Below are 18,469 nucleotides of genomic sequence, written 5' to 3' on the forward strand. Positions count from 1 at the left end.
AACCACCAGGCTCAAATGACCGGCCACGATTTCGCAAAATTCTGCTAGACATATGCTGTGGCAGATCAAACTAAATGGGGCAAGAGTCGTGTACGGTTGTTTGGGAAAGACTGTACAGGTAGCATGTAAGAAAGGAGAACCAGAACAGAAAAGAAGAAGGGGTCGAGAGGTAGGCCAGCCTCTTCTCGCATCGGATGAGCAAGTCAAAGCAAATGTAAAGATCGGAAAAAAGCACGAGCTCAGCCAGTAAGTCATGTTTGGCTGCTCTCGCGTTCTTCTCGTATCGATGCCATTCCCGAGCTGACAGCTCCGTGGGCGAGAGATGACTGGCTTGGAGGCGGCATGTTGGGGGACGCATGCTGTCCGGCCATCGAGCCTGTGCCACCCGTGGCCACGGCGATCTTGCTCGCCAGCTGCTTTGGGTCCAGGAAGCTCTCGCCGTTGCTATGTATTGGATTTGGCGTTTCGCTCCTGTGCAGCGGCGAGGAATGGATGGGTGACGCTGATTTCTTAGTCTGAGTGTCAGTATTCCCGCTGTGGCTTCCTCGCGTGGAATTGCGAGGGGAGACTCGGCCAGTCTAGTTTTGGGCGTCAGAAACATCGTATTCAAGTTTCAGGGAGCGCTGCTGGTTCTCACCTGTTTAGCCCACCGTAGGCCACAGCTATTGCACAGGTCTCGCTGTCCACTTGGCCCTCTCCGCCATTCTGGGGTGTTTCGAGTGTGGCAGTTGGCGCAATCGCGCGCCACGTTCCCAACCCCCTTTCTTCTTTTCCGCTTCTTCTTGTTCGACAGGAGGCCCCCAAGCTCCTCTGCCAAGATACGATTGATCTTCTCCATCTGTCGAAGCTCAAACTGCCAGCTTGAGCATTTGGTAGTTCTGAGTTCATCGAAGATGTTGTCGTCGGACGCCAGAGCAGCATCCTGGGAGCCTGGGACAAGCGCTCCGCCTGCCGGCTGAAGGATCGGGCCACCATGGCCCGCCCCCTGGTGTTGCATATCAGCCCGTAACGGATTGGTGGCATATAACGCGTTTGCGGCAGTGAGAGTCGACGGAGCATGGCGGGACGAGGCTTTCAAGAGCTTCGTTTGAGCCAGGACGAAGGATGGCTTCTGGCCTTCTGAGGCGTCCCCAGGGTACAGGATGGTTTGAGCCTGGAGTCCTTGCCCTCGCCGATTGAGCATCTCATGCTTGCAGGTGGAAATCTTGCCCTTCCTTGCCTTTTCGATCGTACGTCCAAACTCTGCCCGCGATTCCTTGCGCATGAGTTCTTGAATGCTTGTGCCGACCAATGACTCGGGCTGTAAGTCCAAAAGAGACCTGATGTTTGCCGACACCGAGAGAAACATGCCAGACGTGGACAGTTTGCTCCAGAGCTCGCTATCACCGATACCGCCGTTCGCTTCCAAAGTGTGTCTCCCGAGCGCGAAGACGGGCCGCTTTCTGCCAACTAGAATGATGCACTTCCGGCCTCTGCCCTGATCGACGAACAGTGACCCATGGCTCTCGAACCAAGTGTACCCGCTCTGCTTCCGCCGGATTCTGAACACGATGTTGACTTGGCTGCCCGTCGTTGCGTCTTTCAGCTCCCGTGTCACCGGGACTATATCCGAGGGGTGGCAAACCGAAGACAAGGGGTTCCCAACCAGGTCGGCGGCGTCATATTCGAGGATGCGTTTACATGAAGGCGAGAGATAAAGGAAGAGGCCCTTGAGCGATATAACATGGACCACGTCATCGGTGTTTTCGAGAAGCATCTTATCCCAGGACTGCCTGTGCCAATCCGACACATGCCCACTGGGGTTGAACTGCTGTAGGAGGGTAGAGACGTCGTCCACGCCAAGTGTCTGTCCGTTGTCAGACTCCAACTGGTTGGGCACTGGCGGAGTCCATATGTATTGACCAATGTCGCTGTGCTTATAATTGACTTTGACGCCGCCCATTTCCTGGCCAGAGATGGCGTCGGGACATTCGACGAGGTCGATCTGGAAGCCGATAAAGTATCTGATCTCATCGGTATCCCACGGGATAGGTATCATTGTTAATAGGTTCAGGAAAGGCTTTCCGCCCTTGCGGTAGTTGATCAAGCTCTGCTGCACCTCCCGGCCCTCCTGGATCATCCTCTTTAGGTTAAACACGGCTCCGTCATCGACAAATTCCCGTTTTGAGCCGGCCTCGACCTTTCCATCGGGTGCCTGGAGGAAGCGACAGTTCTTGCCCATGATCTCATGGCGGCTGTATCCAGTGAGGTTCTGGAAGTTATCTGATACATATATGATGGGGCAGTCATTCATCGTGACATCACAAACGACAAAGGCACAGGACATATCGACAGCGCCGAGATGGATCTTGGGGTTCTTCCGAGTCGCGACGAGCCACAGCGCTTTGAGCATGTCAAAGCCGCTTTTCGAGTAGATGGTCTTTTCCTTGGGCTGGTCACTGGAATTCGAAACCGGAATTGGGGTCGCGGAGGCGGAGCTTGGCTGAGCCATGTCCATCGACGCAGTGCTTTGCTGGGCTGACATGGCAGGCACTGACCCAGGGAGAGGAGACGGCATGTTTGCTTCAAATGCCACCATGTCCTGTTCGATGGAAAGGTGGGAAGGGCCAGCGGACATCGTCGAGAACTGCGGAGGTGGAGCATTCATCATGTCTTCGTCGTGCCCCAATCCCATGCCCTTGTGGCCGCCGTTCGAGCGACCACCTAGTGATGCGCCGGTGCCGGCGCCAGTCAGGGCATAGCCATCACCGCCGGATGCGAGCTGGCCCGCATCCATCTGGCTGGCCATGGACGTAGCAGCCAGATCTGATGCTTGGCCACTTGTGCCGGGGAATAGGTTCATGGCCGAGGGCTCGGCAGTCAATCCGTCCATATCCATATTCGCAAACTGAGACTGCATCATGGTGCCCATGAGATCCTGGGGCATAGCCGGGAAGCCGCCAGCATCGGAAACGTAACCGCCCATCGGATCCTGCATGCCGATGCTGGCGCTGATGGCCGAGAAGGGAGTTGGCATGTCCGGGTCGAACTGGTAGTTGCCAAAGCCAGCAGCTCCGGTGTCGAAGGCCATCATGTCTCTGGGCCCGATGGTCGACATGCGCCGAGGCGGGTTACCCTGGGGAGCTGGGCCCACTGCGTTTCCGTAGGCTTGGGGCATGCTTCTTCGTCGCTGAATGTCATGGTGGCCGTCGCGCATCACGTCATCCATGTGGCCGTCCTGGATCACGGCCTGGCCTGATATCATGGGGTTGGACATGGCCGGTCGTGACTGCTGGAGCTGCTGCTGGAGCTCGTGCGGCAGCGTGTGATCCTGCATCGACATGGCTAGCACATTGTGGGGGATGTGAGTCGGCTGTTGTTCGTCCGGCGGATGTGGGAGCTGGCCGTCCAGCTGCTGGGGGGGCAACTGGTTTGTCTGGTAGTAGCCTTCCATGGCGGCAGCATCTGACCAAATGCGCAAGATTCGCTGTATCGGTCGGCAAAGAATGAGGAAAAGACGAGTCGTCGTCCGTGTGGCGTCTGGTCGTGGTTCCAGTCGTCGGTCTGTCGCCGCTTCGGCGGGCACAAATGAGGGTTGGGACGTGATATGAGCTGATCAGGCCATGGGCACGCGGGGTGGAACACGGGTTCGAGCTTCTGGTTCGGCCGTCGAAGTCGCTCCGGCGAGGCTGGCGAGGCTGTGTGTAGAGCCGCGGGCGTACAGACGGCGATGCGGGTGAGGTCTGCGGCTGTGGTTGCGGCTGCGGCCTTGTGTGAGAATGTCCAATATCGGATATCTCTGCACAGCACCCACCACCTTTTTCCCTACCCAGCACAGATGCGACCGCTGCTCTGTCGGCTAGGCGGAGGATCAAGCGACCCCTCGACGAGCGCGCTAGGGGAAAGGCGCGAGGGACAGGGCACGTCAGCTGCTGGCAAGCTGAGGATTTGACAGCGTCCCGACACCAGCATCTGTCATATGTAGCTCGTCAAGTCGGTTCGGCGATGCGGCGTTGCATGGGAGATGTTTTTTTGGGGGACCGCAGTCCTACAGGCAGGTCGGATACTACCTACAGGACTATCCCTTAGGTAAGGCAGCGCCTGCTAGCACTAGCAGGACCTGTAGGTCAGGCATGTGCCGACCTGTGATTGGGGGGGTACGGGTCTTGGCAGCAAGTGCGTACTTCTACCTGCTGTATGTATGTACCTCCCTACGTACCTAGTACCTATTGTGCTCGTATTACTTGCTGTTCAGCTGCGGCACGCCTCTTCCAGCTCGCTGTGGCGCCTCGTCCTCCCCTGCCCTGTCAAGGCATTGCCTGCCTTCCTTGTACCGAGCAGTCCCTGGTAACGGAGCATTACATCCGTCCTTCTCTCCCACCAATCTGGCTCCCGATGCGTATCTGCATGCAACCGCGTCCCAGGTCCATCGGTGGGTCCCGTCCCGTCTACGGGTAATGAAGTAGGTACTTGTACATACATGCAGGTATTTTGCTATAAAGGGTACAGATGCGAGCACCTCAGGATTCCATCCATATACAAGTAAGCCGTCGTGGTAATGATATCTCACATACATGCAACCGCTATCGCCCACGGTGCACAACATCGATTTCTTGCAGCATGAAGAGCACTATTAGGAACACCTGGTCACATCTCCGTCAACGTGACAAGGCGAGAATGTCAGTGTTGGATTTGTGCGTGCAGATTATGTAACGCGCCCACACAGCAAACGTAATAAAGTACCTGTCGTCATTGACAGTGGAAAAAAGCTCTCGTTCCACAGCTCCGGTCCATACAGAATTCGACACCTTCACGAGGTCAACCGGTGGCAACAGATGATGGAGACCCCTCGGCTGCTGAGTCCCGAGATCAACATTCAACAATCGTTCGCTCATATAATAACCCGAGTGCGAGCCGCCACTTAGGAGTTTTGAGCTGTTAGTCCCACCGGTCCAGGGTATGTATCTCGCGATAGTGCAGCCGCCTCAAGAATGTCGTGCAACCCAACAATGACCCAGCCTTGTGGTGTCAGTGGAGAGAATTAATCCTCGTCTACGGAATTCGACCGAGTTCGCAGTAATAGACCGTCCGTCGTTGTAGGCCGGCGGCAATGGGAGCGTGTCGTCCGTGGACGCACTCGGTCATGAAAGATACATTCACAAATAGCTCCATCAACGCGCATTTGGAATCTCATATGTGTCCCGTATCATGCAAGGCTGTAGCTAAGCTGAGTCGACACCATACATACATACAACGCGTAGAAAGCGTGACAGAAGGCACAGCCCCTTATCAAAACATGGTCGCAAAGGGCGACGTTTTGCCACACCACATGGGTCATCCCTTGAGAATGTCGCGACTTTCCAATAAGGACCAGTCCACGGAGGACTCATGATCCTTCCCCGGCCCCTCCCTTCGAAAGAAGCTGTGGCACACCGGCAGCGTTCACTGGCCATCTGCCCTTCTGCCTGGAACACCGTCTCAAACAGATCTGGCGACTCAGCGAGTGACACTGCCCTTTCGAATTCCTGGCCCCATAGTGTCCATACCTGACGAAGTACCATACAGTCTCATACAGGAGACATGGATAGATCCCGTGCGCAGAAACTCACGATGAATGCTTCAGCATGGTTATCCGGCATCCGCATTCGCCCTTTGCCTACTGGCCCTGGTGCCAGTGGTCAACATCATATACATCGTCGCTTACATTGCCATCGATGAGTTCTTCTTCGCCTCCAACAGAATCATCATCAAAGCCGTCCCGGCTGAGAGACTCGGCGGTACCAAAAAAGGACGCCTGGAATCGACCAAAGCCATGCAGCTGGATATCGGACGAGTGGCCAATAAGACGCTGGGGCTTGAAAAGGTCATTGCCATCGGCCTTCCGGAGCGTTCAGATAAGCGGGACGCCCTGGAACTGATGGCGTCGCTGACCGGCTTCGATATCGAATGGGAGGACGGTGTCAAGCCCTCTAGTAACCCGAACAAAGCCGTGCCGTACGGGATCGATCCAGCGGCGATCCGGGACAACTTCCTTGACAGCTGGAGGGCGGCACATGAGTGCTATTCGGCAGTAGATGTTGTGAAAGGATTCCTTCGTCTTCAGTTTCCCAAGGTCCTTCTAACCAAAACCATAGAATCGTCGAGCAGGAAACTGCATCAGCGCTCATCATCGAGGATGACATGGATTGGGACATCCTCCTCAAATCCCAGCTCCTTGATATTGCACACGGCGCCCACCATATACTGCGCGAAGCTTCGACGCTGCCTCACTCCCCCTATGGAGATGGCTGGGACGTCCTGTGGCTGGGCCACTGCGGCGAGCCCTTCCCCGAGACGCTCGAAGAGAATGCCGGGCTGTCGTTGGATGACATGGCGCAAATGTCGGCCAAATACATAGTCCACGACGATGAGACTGTGCCGCCTTACAGCCAAGTATCCAAGCTCGTGGACCGGTCACAGTACCCGCCGCGTACGAGGATCGTCCACATGTCTGCGGCGCCCATCTGCACCTTTGCCTATGCCGTCTCCCAAAGCGGAGCGAGGAAGATCCTCTACGGACCCAGCGTGGATGGCCTGCACATGGCCTTTGACAATTCCCTAGCACAGCTCTGCAGAGACGCCGTGTATGGGGTCGGGAGGAATCAAAACAGCGGCCTCGACGTGAAGTGCATCAGCGTCAACCCCACAATCATGTTCCATCACAAAGCGAAAGGGCCGGTCGCTGCCGGTAGCGATATCCAGGATGTTGGTGGCGATGGCAGTGTCCGTGGAACGGGCGTGGCTGAGTCCATCCAATGGAGCACGAGACTGAATCTGCGCAACATCCTGACCGGCAAGGAGCTGGAACCGCAGTTTTAGCAATCTGAATGTTATTACGCGCCGACTACACATACATGTCTGTGGTAGATCAATGCGTCGAGCTTGGCGACGTGCATCTATTGAACCTCGCCTGTCGAGCCAGAGATATCGTCCCATCGTCCTGATTAAGCATTACCCGTGGCCTCCGACCTGACGCTCGCCAATTCATTGGTCGTTTGAAATTCCAAGTTCATAATCCCTCCTGTACTGTACGGCAGCATACCATTCCGTACCGTATATCCGGGTTACTCCAAAAACACCGCCAGCCCCGATAATCGCCCTCGTGTGTAAGATACAGCAGACTAAAAGTATGGTGACGTACTGGACAAGCCCCAGCGAGCCCAGAAAAGGAGTTAGAGCCCAACGTCGTTCTTCAGACGTTCAGTGTCTTGGCTCAGGTGTTGGAAGAACAAATCCAGAGCAAGAGCGGTTTGCGAGACGACTGGAGACTCGCCGGGCTGCTGCTCAGTACGCCGCAGTTTCTGTCGCAAGGCAGTCAACTGCTCATCCCTCTCCTTTCGCTTCTTCTCGCGTTCGGCCAGCCACCTTTTCCGTCCGGCAAGGTATTTGGTGCTATGGCCAAGCCCTGAGCTCAGCGGCGAGAGGCCCTTGCTACCACGTTCGAGAGGAGCAGCTGCAAAGAACAGGACTCGCCCAGCCTCATCGTGCTGAAATGCCTGCCGCACAGCTGCGGGCAGAGTTTCATTGACGTTATCTGGCAATGTGTAAACTTCGGGGGGGCGCGGCGGGTTATACATGTTGCCATGTGCCTGAGGAATGCCCGGCGTCCCCATGCCCGGCGGCCTAGGAACTGCGGCGTTGTGGCCTTGCATGTATCCTGTCGGCCGGGGATTCGGCGGCGGCGGCTGGTGGTGCATAGGGAGCGCCGGTGATGGAGCATAGCCTGCGTTGTAGTTCTGCATATATGCGGGCTGGTGAGGTTGGTGAGGCTGATATTGTTGGTATTGCAGTGGTCGCATCGACATGTGCGGTGGCGGAGTCTGCTGCGGCGGGTGAGGAATCGGCACCGGCGTTTGTGGTATAGATGATCCGGCGCTTGGAGGGACCGGCTGGAAGTGTGGTGTGTGGTGGTGTCCGTAATACTGGCCTGGAGGTGGCACTGCGCCAGCCATGGCATAGGGCATGGCTCCGTTTCTAGCTGCCTCACTCGTGGCGTTATTCACTCCGGGGTTCATGGGCAGGCACTGCATCGGCTCCGCAGGAATCTTGGGGTGGGCAGGCATCGCAGGCATCATTGCGTCAGGAGGCGGCGATTCCTATACAGTATCAGTGATTCCTGATCAACCAGCTAGTTCGACAGGTCGAAGTGCAGCTATGTAGTGGCTCGAGCACATCTTACATGGCCCGCGGAAAGGGGGAAAGAAGGGAGAAAAAGGGCAGACGACCCGAATAGAACAGGAAGATACTCACATTGGGCCCTGGTGGCCGACGATGAACGGCGCCAATGATGGGGGGAGCGTTCGGGCTTCCCCACGTTGGCCGCGGGAGCTCGTCCGTCTCCTTGGCATCGTCGCGCAGGAGATGCTTGATTGGGCTGGGAATCTTCTTCATCGGACGGGGCACGTCGAACAGGTCCATCTCGTAATCTTTATCCCGCACCTCGTCCGGAACGCAGCTGGCCCAAGTCTTGATCTTGTTGAAGTAAAACTTCTCCTCGTTGTACCGAGATTCACAGACGTATACTTCCTTGTCTGGCGCTAGCCCTCGTGGCCGTCCCTTGTTGAATCGAGTGACGAACATCACGTAGCAGCGGTCAATGACGTCCGCAATCGGATGGTCGCGGTACTGGCCCGTCTTGACAACCTCGCGTTCGTAAAAGTGCTTTTCGAACCGGTGAACTGTCTGCTCTGGCCTGTAGTACCAGCATGCGTTGATCCACTTCTGGCCCTCACGATCCTGCCATGTCCGGAAGATCTGCGCAACAATAGGCTTCGCTAGGTCGTTGGGATTGCGAATATGCACCCAGTCGCCTGCAGTTACCCCCCCCCCGAGTTAGCCCGCTGAGGATCAATCAGGAGGGAAAAGAAGAAGGAACAAAAATCGCAAAGGCAGGGGTAAAGGGGGGCAAAGACTTACCAACTTTCCAAGTTTCTCCGTTGTACTCGATGCTCGCCAGAGGGAGTTTGCCATCCTCGTCTCGGAAATCATCGTCTGGCTTCAGCTTTTCTTGCTCTGCCAGTGCCCGAGCTTGCTGCTGCAGTTTCACAGCAGCCTCATACACCGGGCTGCCGTCCTCGTTGTACAGCTTGGCATTTTCGAACATGAGCTCAAGGTCTGATAGCGCCTGGTCGACGGTTTGATACTTCTTCCGCTTCGCCTTCTTTTTAATGTTGTCCAGCGCGATGGGGTTCGCGATAATTTGGTAGTAGTCAGGAACGACGGCTTTGTCCGGAAGCCTCTCGAACGGCGCAGCAAGGGGGTTCCCGTCTGCATCCTTGACCTTCCTAAGCTCCCTGAGGATGGAGAAGATTCTGGCTTCCGTTGGGGTATGGAGCATCGGTGGCCGGCCTCTTTTTTCTTGGAATTTTGCGTTTTTGCCATTGGCGCGGCTCCCTCGACCCGATGTGTAGCGTCGGCCATTTCGCCCTTTGTAGTCTTCGTCGTCAGAGTCCTCGTCGCTGTCCTCTTCCTCATCCTCCTCGTCGTCATCACCATTGCCAGTTCCCTTCATCCTCTCGTCCTGTTCGTCTTCATCTTCAGACTGCTGCGATGGCGACTCTTCGACGGGAGGCAGCTCTCCCAGATCTGGCAGACGCGCATCCTCAGCCGTGATGTCGCCACTATCGACAAGTTTCCTAAGCTCCTCCTGGAAGATCTCTCGAAGCCGCTCAGCAGCACCGAAGATTGGTGCCGAAGGGCGATTGTAGACTTGCGCGTTGTGACATATCTGGGCGACATCTTTGACGAATTCGGCAAAGGTAGTGTACAGCTTCTTTTGGATTTTGCCCTGCTACTGCGTTAACATTGGCCGCTGCTGGGTAACGAACAATATCTTAAGACATACTCGGATGGTGCTGAAAGCGACAGGCTCGGAAATGATGTCGAAGTAGTCGGGCAAGAGGCGTCGATTCGGAATGCGCTGAAACCCGGCCGCAAGCTCTTCACCACTGAAGGCTTGTTAGAAAAACAGGGGGACGCGCCGCCAGGTTTGGCCGCAAGAAGAAGGACTCACTTTTCTTCCACGCTGCATAGGTACTTTGAAAGGTCGGAAATTGTTTGATAGAGGTCGTGAGGCTCATCCTGGCCCGCATTGTCTCCCGCGTCTACATTATTTTCATCGACGTTCTCCTTCATCTCAACGTCGCCGTCGGTCGCATCCTTGGGGCGCTCTTGGTCCATTTCCAGTTACGGCAGTGTCCACGCCTCGGCATGCGATTATCTTCTGGGGCAAAAGGCACAGGATGGTTGAGAGGCGACAGCAGGCTCCATGGACGCCCTATGGCTATCGTCGTGAGCCGCGAATTTACTGCTGCAATTGCGAAAGCCTCGCGACGGCATCAAATTCCTTAGTCAGTTGATAATGCGACCATACCGGACAGGGACTAGAGCAAACGCGAAATCGAACGGCAGCCGGAACATGAGATTTTCCGACAAAGCCAAGTGCTGAGTCATGGCTCGCCCCACTGTTAAGCCGTTCCTCCCTTTAGCACCAGCTTAGGCCAGGCACCTCGATCTGCAATCCAGTTTTCAAAGTTGGCACGCCTGTTCGTGCGTGGCGCACACACGGAAACCTCCTACCGCATTGAGGCAGCACCTCCGACTACATCCGTACAAGTGCCTCGTACAGCCAGACCTCCAGAGTGCTTGAGTGCCTTCCATTGGCGAGGACGACGAGAGGGAGATGCCAAGAAAAAAGGCCTAATGCCGGATGACAGAATCATGATCGAATGCGCCATTGGCACTTCGTCAATGGGTGCTGAGGGGTGCTGCTTCGTACTGCTTCGTGCATGCAGCGTCGTACTACTTGTACTTGCATCTATGTATGTGCGAGCATCAGTAATAGTCCTTATCTACAAAGCCGCAGTCGATTCAATGCATCTCTCGGCTGCTGCTCGTCACGGATAAAGTGCTCATTGACAGATTGCTCCGTCTGTCCACCTCGCCGCCCACCCACTCCACCAGCGTCCAGGCTGATACGTTAGTGCCAGTCCATCGTGGCCGATGTGCCGCTGCTACAGGACTGCTCCATCGCTGCTCCATCGCTGCTCCATCGTGCTAGCAAGACTACTCGTACGAGCAACTCGTACTCCGTACAGCTTGTTGTTGACAAGTGTATGACGCCTGGACGCGTCTTACATGCTCGCTCCGCTTCCGTCGCGATACGACACTTGTGACACACCTTCTGCACCTATTGGCTGCTGCGTGGCTTACGGTGCGTGCAACGGTGGCGCGCACGGCCAGAGTAAAACCCACCCAATCCGTTCCTTGCATTTCAGCATTTCAGGTGGTATTTCCGATGGCCACTCCGAGTTTCCCCCCTGAACTCGATCCCTCCTCAGCACGATGGCGGCTCACGGAGGGCTGTGCCAGGGGAATGCTTCGCGAGTTTGAAGGACAATGCGGTCCTTAATTCCACTGGAATTCCTGTCGTACCGTGCCAGGTAGCATTACTATTAATAATTTGTAGGTGGCCAATCAGTCATGGACTATCTATGGAAGGTCGCGATCGAATGCTTGCGGATTTCTGGCTGCCGTCTCTGTGGCAAGCGTCCGGCGCTGCCGTGGCTGGCCAGGGCCAGGTACGATGCCTGCACCACCGCCGCGTCCCGCTCCTGTATGTACGCACGTACTTGTACTCCGTGCCTGTGCGTACCTTATCGTATCGTGTGCTTGCTTGGGTGCTTGCTCGTGTAAGGTACCTTGCCTTACGGATACCTTGCCTTGCTTTTGCTTTGTGTGCTTGCATGCTCCCATCTGCCCCTTTCCTGGCTTCCCCACCCGTCCTTTGCAAGCTGATACACAGCACCTCCGTTCCGCACTCCGCCCTATTGGCCGGGAAAGGGGGAGGCGCGCCCCCTTAAAGTCGCAGCTCAGGCCTCCTCCACGTGATCCTGCGTCCTACTGAAGTTTCCTGTTTTCCACCGGCTCTGCTTGTTCTTGGCAGTCTTTCGTTCTGACGGGCCATCCATCTTTCTTGTCTTTCCCCTACCTGCCCTTACGTCTCTCGTTACTGTTTGGTTCTTGCTGTGACTTGTCTTTCTGCTCTGGCCAGTGTTTTCCAGGCACTTCGCACCGCCGCTTGTGCTTGAAACACAAGTGAGCACCATTCAACTGCTGCAGAGCGTCTCTCGTCACTAGGTCACACAGCTGGGCTTCTGTTCCTGCGAGCTTCCGCCGGCTGTCCCATTTGCATTCCATCGCTCATTCTACTCTGTTTTTTTTCATCATTCTCAGTCCATTCATGAACTCAAACCTCTAGGTAAGCATTCTCGTGTGAAAACCAGCGGGCGCTATGCTGCCCAGAGCCGCGGGCCTATTGTCGTGTGTACTGAATCAACCGCTGACCCCGACCTCTGCCCTCACACAGGTTAACTTTTCTCAACATGTCGGGATATCCTGGCGGCGGTGGCGGCGGCCACCACGACGGGTACGATGATGGCTACGGCCAAGGCGGCCAACGTGGAAACGGCCAACAAAACCAGACCGATTCCTACTACCAAGATGATCAGTACTATGACAACAATTACGATGCCCATGGCGGAGCCCATGGCGGTAACCCTGGAGGAGACGGTTACTATGATGAATCGTACGAACCCCTGATGCCATGATATTTTCTTTCCCGATGAACAAAGCTGACCGTCACGCACAGAGGATATTACAACGCGGACCCCAACAACCCGTACCATCACGACGGCGGGTATTATGATGGTGATGATCAGTATCACGACGAATATCAGAATCATGGAGGCTACTACGATCAGGCTCCTCGTCAAGGCTCTGAGGAAGATTCTGAGACATTCAGCGACTTCACCATGAGGTCGGACATGGCCCGCGCTGCTGAGATGGACTACTATGGTCGCGGAGACGAACGATACAACAGCTATGGCGACGCTCAGTCAGGCAATCGAGGATACAGACCTCCCTCTTCCCAGGTGTCCTACGGCGGCAACAGGTCGTCGGGCGCGTCAACGCCAAACTACGGGATGGACTATGGCAACGTCCTGCCTGCAGGGCAGCGCTCACGCGAGCCCTACCCAGCCTGGACTTCAGATGCTCAGATCCCTCTGTCTAAGGAAGAGATTGAGGACATCTTCCTCGATCTGACTGCCAAGTTCGGATTTCAAAGGGACAGCATGCGCAACATGTATGATCACTTCATGACGCTGCTGGACTCTAGGGCCTCGCGGATGACGCCCAACCAAGCACTTCTGTCATTGCACGCTGACTACATCGGCGGTGACAACGCCAACTATCGCAAGTGGTACTTCGCCGCGCATCTCGATCTGGATGACTCAGTTGGCTTCGCCAATGCCACTGCCAAGGGGTTGAAGCGCAAAGCGAAGAACAAGAAGAAGGGAAAGCAGGACGATCCCGCAAACGAAGCCGAGATGCTGCAGGACCTCGAAGGCGATGACAGTCTTGAGGCCGCCGAGTACCGTTGGAAAACTCGGATGAATCGCATGTCCCAGCACGATCGGGTTCGTCAGATTGCTCTTTATCTGCTCTGCTGGGGAGAAGCGAACCAAGTACGATTCATGCCAGAGTTGCTCTGCTTTATCTTCAAGTGTGCGCACGACTATCTTGGCTCTCCCGCGTGCCAGGCTCTGGTTGAGCCGGTGGACGAATTCACATTCCTCAACAACATCATCACACCACTGTACCAGTACTGTCGAGACCAGGGCTACGAAATCCTCAATGGTGTTTACGTCCGACGTGAACGAGACCACAAGCACATTATTGGTTACGACGACTGCAACCAGCTGTTCTGGTACCCGGAAGGCATCGAGCGCATCGTCCTGCATGATAAGAGCAAGCTCATCGATGTCCCTCCGGCCGAGCGTTACCTGAAGTTGAAGGATGTCAACTGGAAGAAATGTTTCTTCAAGACTTACAGAGAGACTCGCTCTTGGTTCCATCTCCTGACCAACTTCAACCGTATCTGGATCATTCACCTCACCATGTTCTGGTTTTACACTTCCCACAACGCCCCTACGCTGCTGGTGAAGAATTACGAGCAGCAGGTCAATCAGTCGCCCTCTGCGGCTAAGCAGTTCTCCATTGTTGGCTTTGGTGGCGGTATCGCATCACTGATCCAAGTCCTTGCCACCCTAGCCGAATGGACCTATGTCCCGAGAAGATGGGCCGGCGCGCAGCATCTTACGAAAAGGCTCCTCTTCCTCCTCTTAATGCTGGTTCTCAATGTTGCGCCCGGTGTCAAGGTTTTCATGTTTCCGGACAAGAACCCCAACTCTGCGATCGACCATGCTCTCGGAATCGTGCACTTCATCATTGCCATCATCACTTTCCTGTTCTTCGCCGTCATGCCTCTGGGTGGCTTGTTCGGTAGCTACTTGGTGTCCAACTCTCGACGATACGTGGCCAGCCAAACGTTCACGGCTGCCTGGCCGTCGCTGCCGTTCAACGACATGGCTGTCTCTTACTTCCTGTGGCTGACAGTCTTCGGAGTCAAGTTCGGAGAGTCATATGTGTTCCTGGCACTCTCATTCCGTGATCCGATGAGATATCTCTCGATTATGCACTTGTCATGCCAAGGTGACCACCTCCTGGGTGGTGATATCCTGTGCAAGAATCAGCCCAAGATCACCCTGGGACTCATGATCTTCACGGATCTGATCTTCTTCTTCCTGGATACATATCTCTTCTACGTCTTGATCAACGCCATCTTTTCCATTGCGAGATCCTTCTACATCGGCTCGTCGATCTGGACACCGTGGCGAAACATCTTCTCTCGTCTGCCGAAGCGCATTTACTCCAAAGTCTTGGCAACAACGGACATGGAAATAAAGTATAAGCCCAAGGTCCTCATTTCCCAAGTTTGGAATGCAATCGTCATCTCCATGTACCGAGAGCATCTTCTTGCCATTGATCACGTCCAGAAGCTGCTGTACCACCAGGTTCCGTCAGAGCAAGAAGGAAAGAGAACACTGCGAGCTCCGACATTTTTTGTTTCTCAAGAAGATCATTCTTTCAAGACGGAGTTCTTCCCCAGCAACAGTGAAGCGGAACGCCGAATTTCCTTCTTTGCCCAGTCGCTCTCTACGCCTATCCCGGAACCACTGCCGGTGGACAACATGCCGACTTTCACAGTCATGATTCCCCACTATGGTGAAAAGATCCTTCTTTCTCTGCGAGAAATCATTCGTGAGGATGAGCCCTATTCCCGAGTCACACTCTTGGAGTACCTCAAGCAGCTCCACCCGCACGAATGGGATTGCTTCGTCAAGGACACCAAGATCTTGGCTGACGAGACATCGCAACTGAACGGCGACGAAGAAAAGAACGAGAAGGACACGGCCAAGAGCAAGATCGACGATCTTCCGTTCTACTGTATCGGTTTCAAGTCTTCTGCCCCTGAATATACCCTCCGTACACGCATTTGGGCGTCGCTGCGCTTCCAAACGCTGTACCGAACAATCTCCGGCTTCATGAACTATAGCCGTGCTATCAAGCTGTTGTATAGAGTCGAAAACCCTGAAGTCGTGCAAATGTTCGGTGGCAACACGGATAAGCTGGAGCGCGAACTGGAGCGTATGGCCCGCCGCAAATTCCGAATTTGCGTAGCCATGCAGCGATATTCCAAGTTCAAGAAGGAAGAAATGGAGAATGCCGAGTTCTTGCTCCGCGCATACCCCGACCTCCAGATTGCCTACCTGGATGAGGAACCGCCGGTTGCCGAAGGCGAAGAGCCTCGACTGTACTCTGCTCTCGTCGACGGCCACTCCGAGATCATGGAGAACGGCATGCGACGGCCCAAGTTCCGTATTCAGCTCTCTGGTAACCCGATTCTCGGTGACGGAAAATCCGACAACCAGAACCACGCGATCATCTTCTACCGTGGCGAATACATCCAGCTCATCGATGCCAACCAGGACAACTATCTAGAGGAATGCCTGAAGATCCGAAGCGTGCTCGCCGAGTTTGAGGAAATGAAGACGGAAAACGTGTCTCCGTATACTCCCGGTGTTAAGACCAACTCGCCTGCGCCTGTGGCCATTCTCGGTGCCCGTGAATACATCTTCTCCGAGAATATTGGTATTCTCGGTGATGTCGCCGCCGGAAAGGAACAGACCTTCGGTACTCTCTTTGCGCGTACCATGGCTCAAATCGGAGGAAAGCTTCACTACGGTCATCCGGATTTCCTCAACGGCATTTTCATGACAACTCGTGGAGGCGTTTCCAAGGCTCAGAAGGGTCTGCATCTGAACGAAGATATTTTCGCCGGTATGAATGCCATGTTGCGAGGAGGCCGAATCAAGCACTGCGAGTATTTCCAGTGTGGTAAGGGTCGTGATTTGGGTTTTGGTTCCATTCTCAACTTCACCACCAAGATCGGTACTGGTATGGGCGAGCAGCTTCTGTCTCGAGAGTACCATTACCTGGGAACCCAGCTGCCACTGGACCGCTTCCTGTCGTTCTACTACGCTCACGCCGGCTTCCACGTCAACAACATGTTCATCATGCTGTCCATCCAAATGTTCATGATCACGCTCATCAACATTGGAGCTCTGCGACATGAGACCATCAGATGCGACTACAACCGAGACGTCCCCATCACCGATCCCCTGTTCCCCACCGGTTGCGCCAACACGGACGCGTTGATGGACTGGGTCCAGCGCTGTGTCTTCTCCATCTTCTTCGTCTTCTTCCTGTCGTTCGTTCCCCTGATAGTGCAGGAATTGACTGAGCGTGGTATTTGGAGGGCCCTGAGTCGTTTCCTGAAGCAATTCTTCTCGCTTTCCATGTTCTTTGAAGTCTTCGTCTGTCAGATTTACGCGAACTCTGTGCAGCAGAACATTTCCTTTGGCGGTGCCAGATATATCGGAACAGGTCGTGGTTTCGCCACAGCGCGCATTCCCTTTGGCGTCTTGTACTCTCGATTCGCCGCGCCGTCGATCTATTTCGGCGCCCGGTTGTTGATGATGCTTCTGCTTGCGACCGTCACCGCCTGGCAGCCCGCGCTCGTCTACTTCTGGATCACCCTGCTTGGATTGACAATCTCGCCCTTCTTGTACAACCCGCATCAATTCGCATGGACCGACTTCTTCATCGACTACCGTGACTACCTTCGTTGGCTGTCGCGTGGCAACTCCCGCTCCCATGCTTCTTCGTGGATCGCCTTTTGCCGACTTTCGCGTATTCGAGTCACTGGTTACAAGCGCAAGAACCTGGGCGATGCATCCGCCAAGCTGTCGGGCGATGTTCCCAGAGCAGCTATTACCAACATTTTCTTCACGGAAATCTTCACGCCGCTCTTGCTCGCCATTGTCACGCTTATCCCGTACTTGTTCATGAATGCGCAGACTGGTGTCCTCGCAGACAAGCAGAAGGTCGCCAAGGGCAAGTCGGCCCCCAAGATTCAGCCTACCGACTCTCTCGTTCGAATCTTGATCGTGGCTTTCGGCCCCGTCGCCGTCAATGCTGGTGTCCTGATGGTCATGTTTGCCATGGCATGCTTCATGGGCCCTCTCCTGAGCATGTGCTGCAAGAAGTTTGGCAGTGTCCTCGCGGCTATTGCTCATGCTCTTGCCGTCATCTTCATGTTGGCCTTCTTCGAAGTGCTCTTCTTGCTCGAGGGCTTCAACTTCTCTCGCACGATGGCTGGTATGATTGCCGTTGTGGCGATGCAGCGATTCCTGTTCAAGCTCATCGTTTCGTTGTTCTTGACGCGAGAATTCAAGGGTGATGGATCCAACATTGCCTTCTGGACTGGAAAATGGTACTCCATGGGCTGGCACACCGTCACTCAGCCTGCCCGTGAATGGCTTGCCAAGATTACTGAACTCAGCATGTTTGCGGCTGATTTCATTCTCGGACACTGGCTGCTGTTCTTCATGATTCCCGTCATCCTGATCCCTCGCGTTGACGTACTGCACTCGATGATGCTGTTCTGGCTTTTGCCCAGGTAAGTTCTTTACGTCCCCTTGCGCTGCGCCACATCACACAGTACGTGTATTGACATGTCTTTTGTAGCCGACAAATTCGTCCTCCGATTTACTCCATGAAGCAGTCGAAGCTCAGGCGGCGCCGCGTCATTCGCTTTGCCATTCTTTACTTCGTTCTCGCCATCGTCTTCATTGCTCTCATTGTCGGGCCGATCTTTGCGGCCAAGTCCATCCCTACCTCGTTGACCGACCAGCTGACGGATATTGCGGGTTTCCGGCTGGTGCAGCCAAACCACCAGAACAACGATAACACGAATGGAACTCAGCAGACTGGTACCGGCGCCCCGGATTACACGGGCGCTGGCAGGAAAACGACGACGACGACTGGTGGGGGTGCTGATTTCACCGGCAAGATCAGGCTATTTTAATCATGTTGGTTTATTTCCAGTTTTGTAACCCCAAAGTCTCTCCATTGTGGAGCGACGTATCAAGCTCTAGAATGTCTATAGCTACATCCATAGTTGCTTGACCTCTAAGGGGATAGGTTA

At 54.9% G+C, this 18,469-nt stretch overlaps 4 protein-coding genes across 4 annotated transcripts; 2 read left to right on the top strand and 2 right to left on the bottom strand.

The window, feature by feature from the left end:
- Positions 1 to 251: 251 nt before the first annotated feature.
- CCMA1212_004941 (uncharacterized protein) lies at positions 252 to 3,433 on the bottom strand (the record flags this gene model as incomplete). Its single annotated transcript, XM_073702224.1, has 2 exons — positions 252 to 578; positions 638 to 3,433. The coding sequence occupies 2 exons, from the start codon at positions 3,431 to 3,433 to the stop codon at positions 252 to 254; spliced, it is 3,123 nt and encodes a 1,040-aa protein (XP_073558707.1).
- A 1,875-nt stretch (positions 3,434 to 5,308) lies between these two features.
- Positions 5,309 to 6,837, top strand: CCMA1212_004942 (uncharacterized protein; the record flags this gene model as incomplete). Its single annotated transcript, XM_073702225.1, has 3 exons — positions 5,309 to 5,312; positions 5,655 to 6,049; positions 6,127 to 6,837. 3 exons carry the CDS (start codon positions 5,309 to 5,311, stop codon positions 6,835 to 6,837), a joined length of 1,110 nt encoding a protein of 369 aa, XP_073559086.1.
- Positions 6,838 to 7,190: 353 nt separating this feature from the next.
- On the bottom strand, positions 7,191 to 10,197 carry CCMA1212_004943 (Chromatin structure-remodeling complex subunit RSC1; the record flags this gene model as incomplete). Its single annotated transcript, XM_073702226.1, has 5 exons — positions 7,191 to 8,114; positions 8,269 to 8,828; positions 8,935 to 9,805; positions 9,863 to 9,965; positions 10,031 to 10,197. The coding sequence occupies 5 exons, from the start codon at positions 10,195 to 10,197 to the stop codon at positions 7,191 to 7,193; spliced, it is 2,625 nt and encodes an 874-aa protein (XP_073558709.1).
- Positions 10,198 to 12,385: 2,188 nt separating this feature from the next.
- On the top strand, positions 12,386 to 18,349 carry CCMA1212_004944 (1,3-beta-glucan synthase component FKS1; the record flags this gene model as incomplete). Its single annotated transcript, XM_073702227.1, has 3 exons — positions 12,386 to 12,604; positions 12,668 to 17,941; positions 18,010 to 18,349. The coding sequence occupies exons 1-3, from the start codon at positions 12,402 to 12,404 to the stop codon at positions 18,347 to 18,349; spliced, it is 5,817 nt and encodes a 1,938-aa protein (XP_073558704.1). The 5' UTR covers positions 12,386 to 12,401.
- Between the last annotated feature and the right edge of the window lie 120 nt (positions 18,350 to 18,469).

Source organism: Trichoderma ghanense (assembly GCF_004382785.1).
Source record: "Trichoderma ghanense strain CCMA-1212 chromosome Unknown scaffold_5, whole genome shotgun sequence".
Lineage (NCBI taxonomy): Eukaryota > Fungi > Ascomycota > Sordariomycetes > Hypocreales > Hypocreaceae > Trichoderma > Trichoderma ghanense.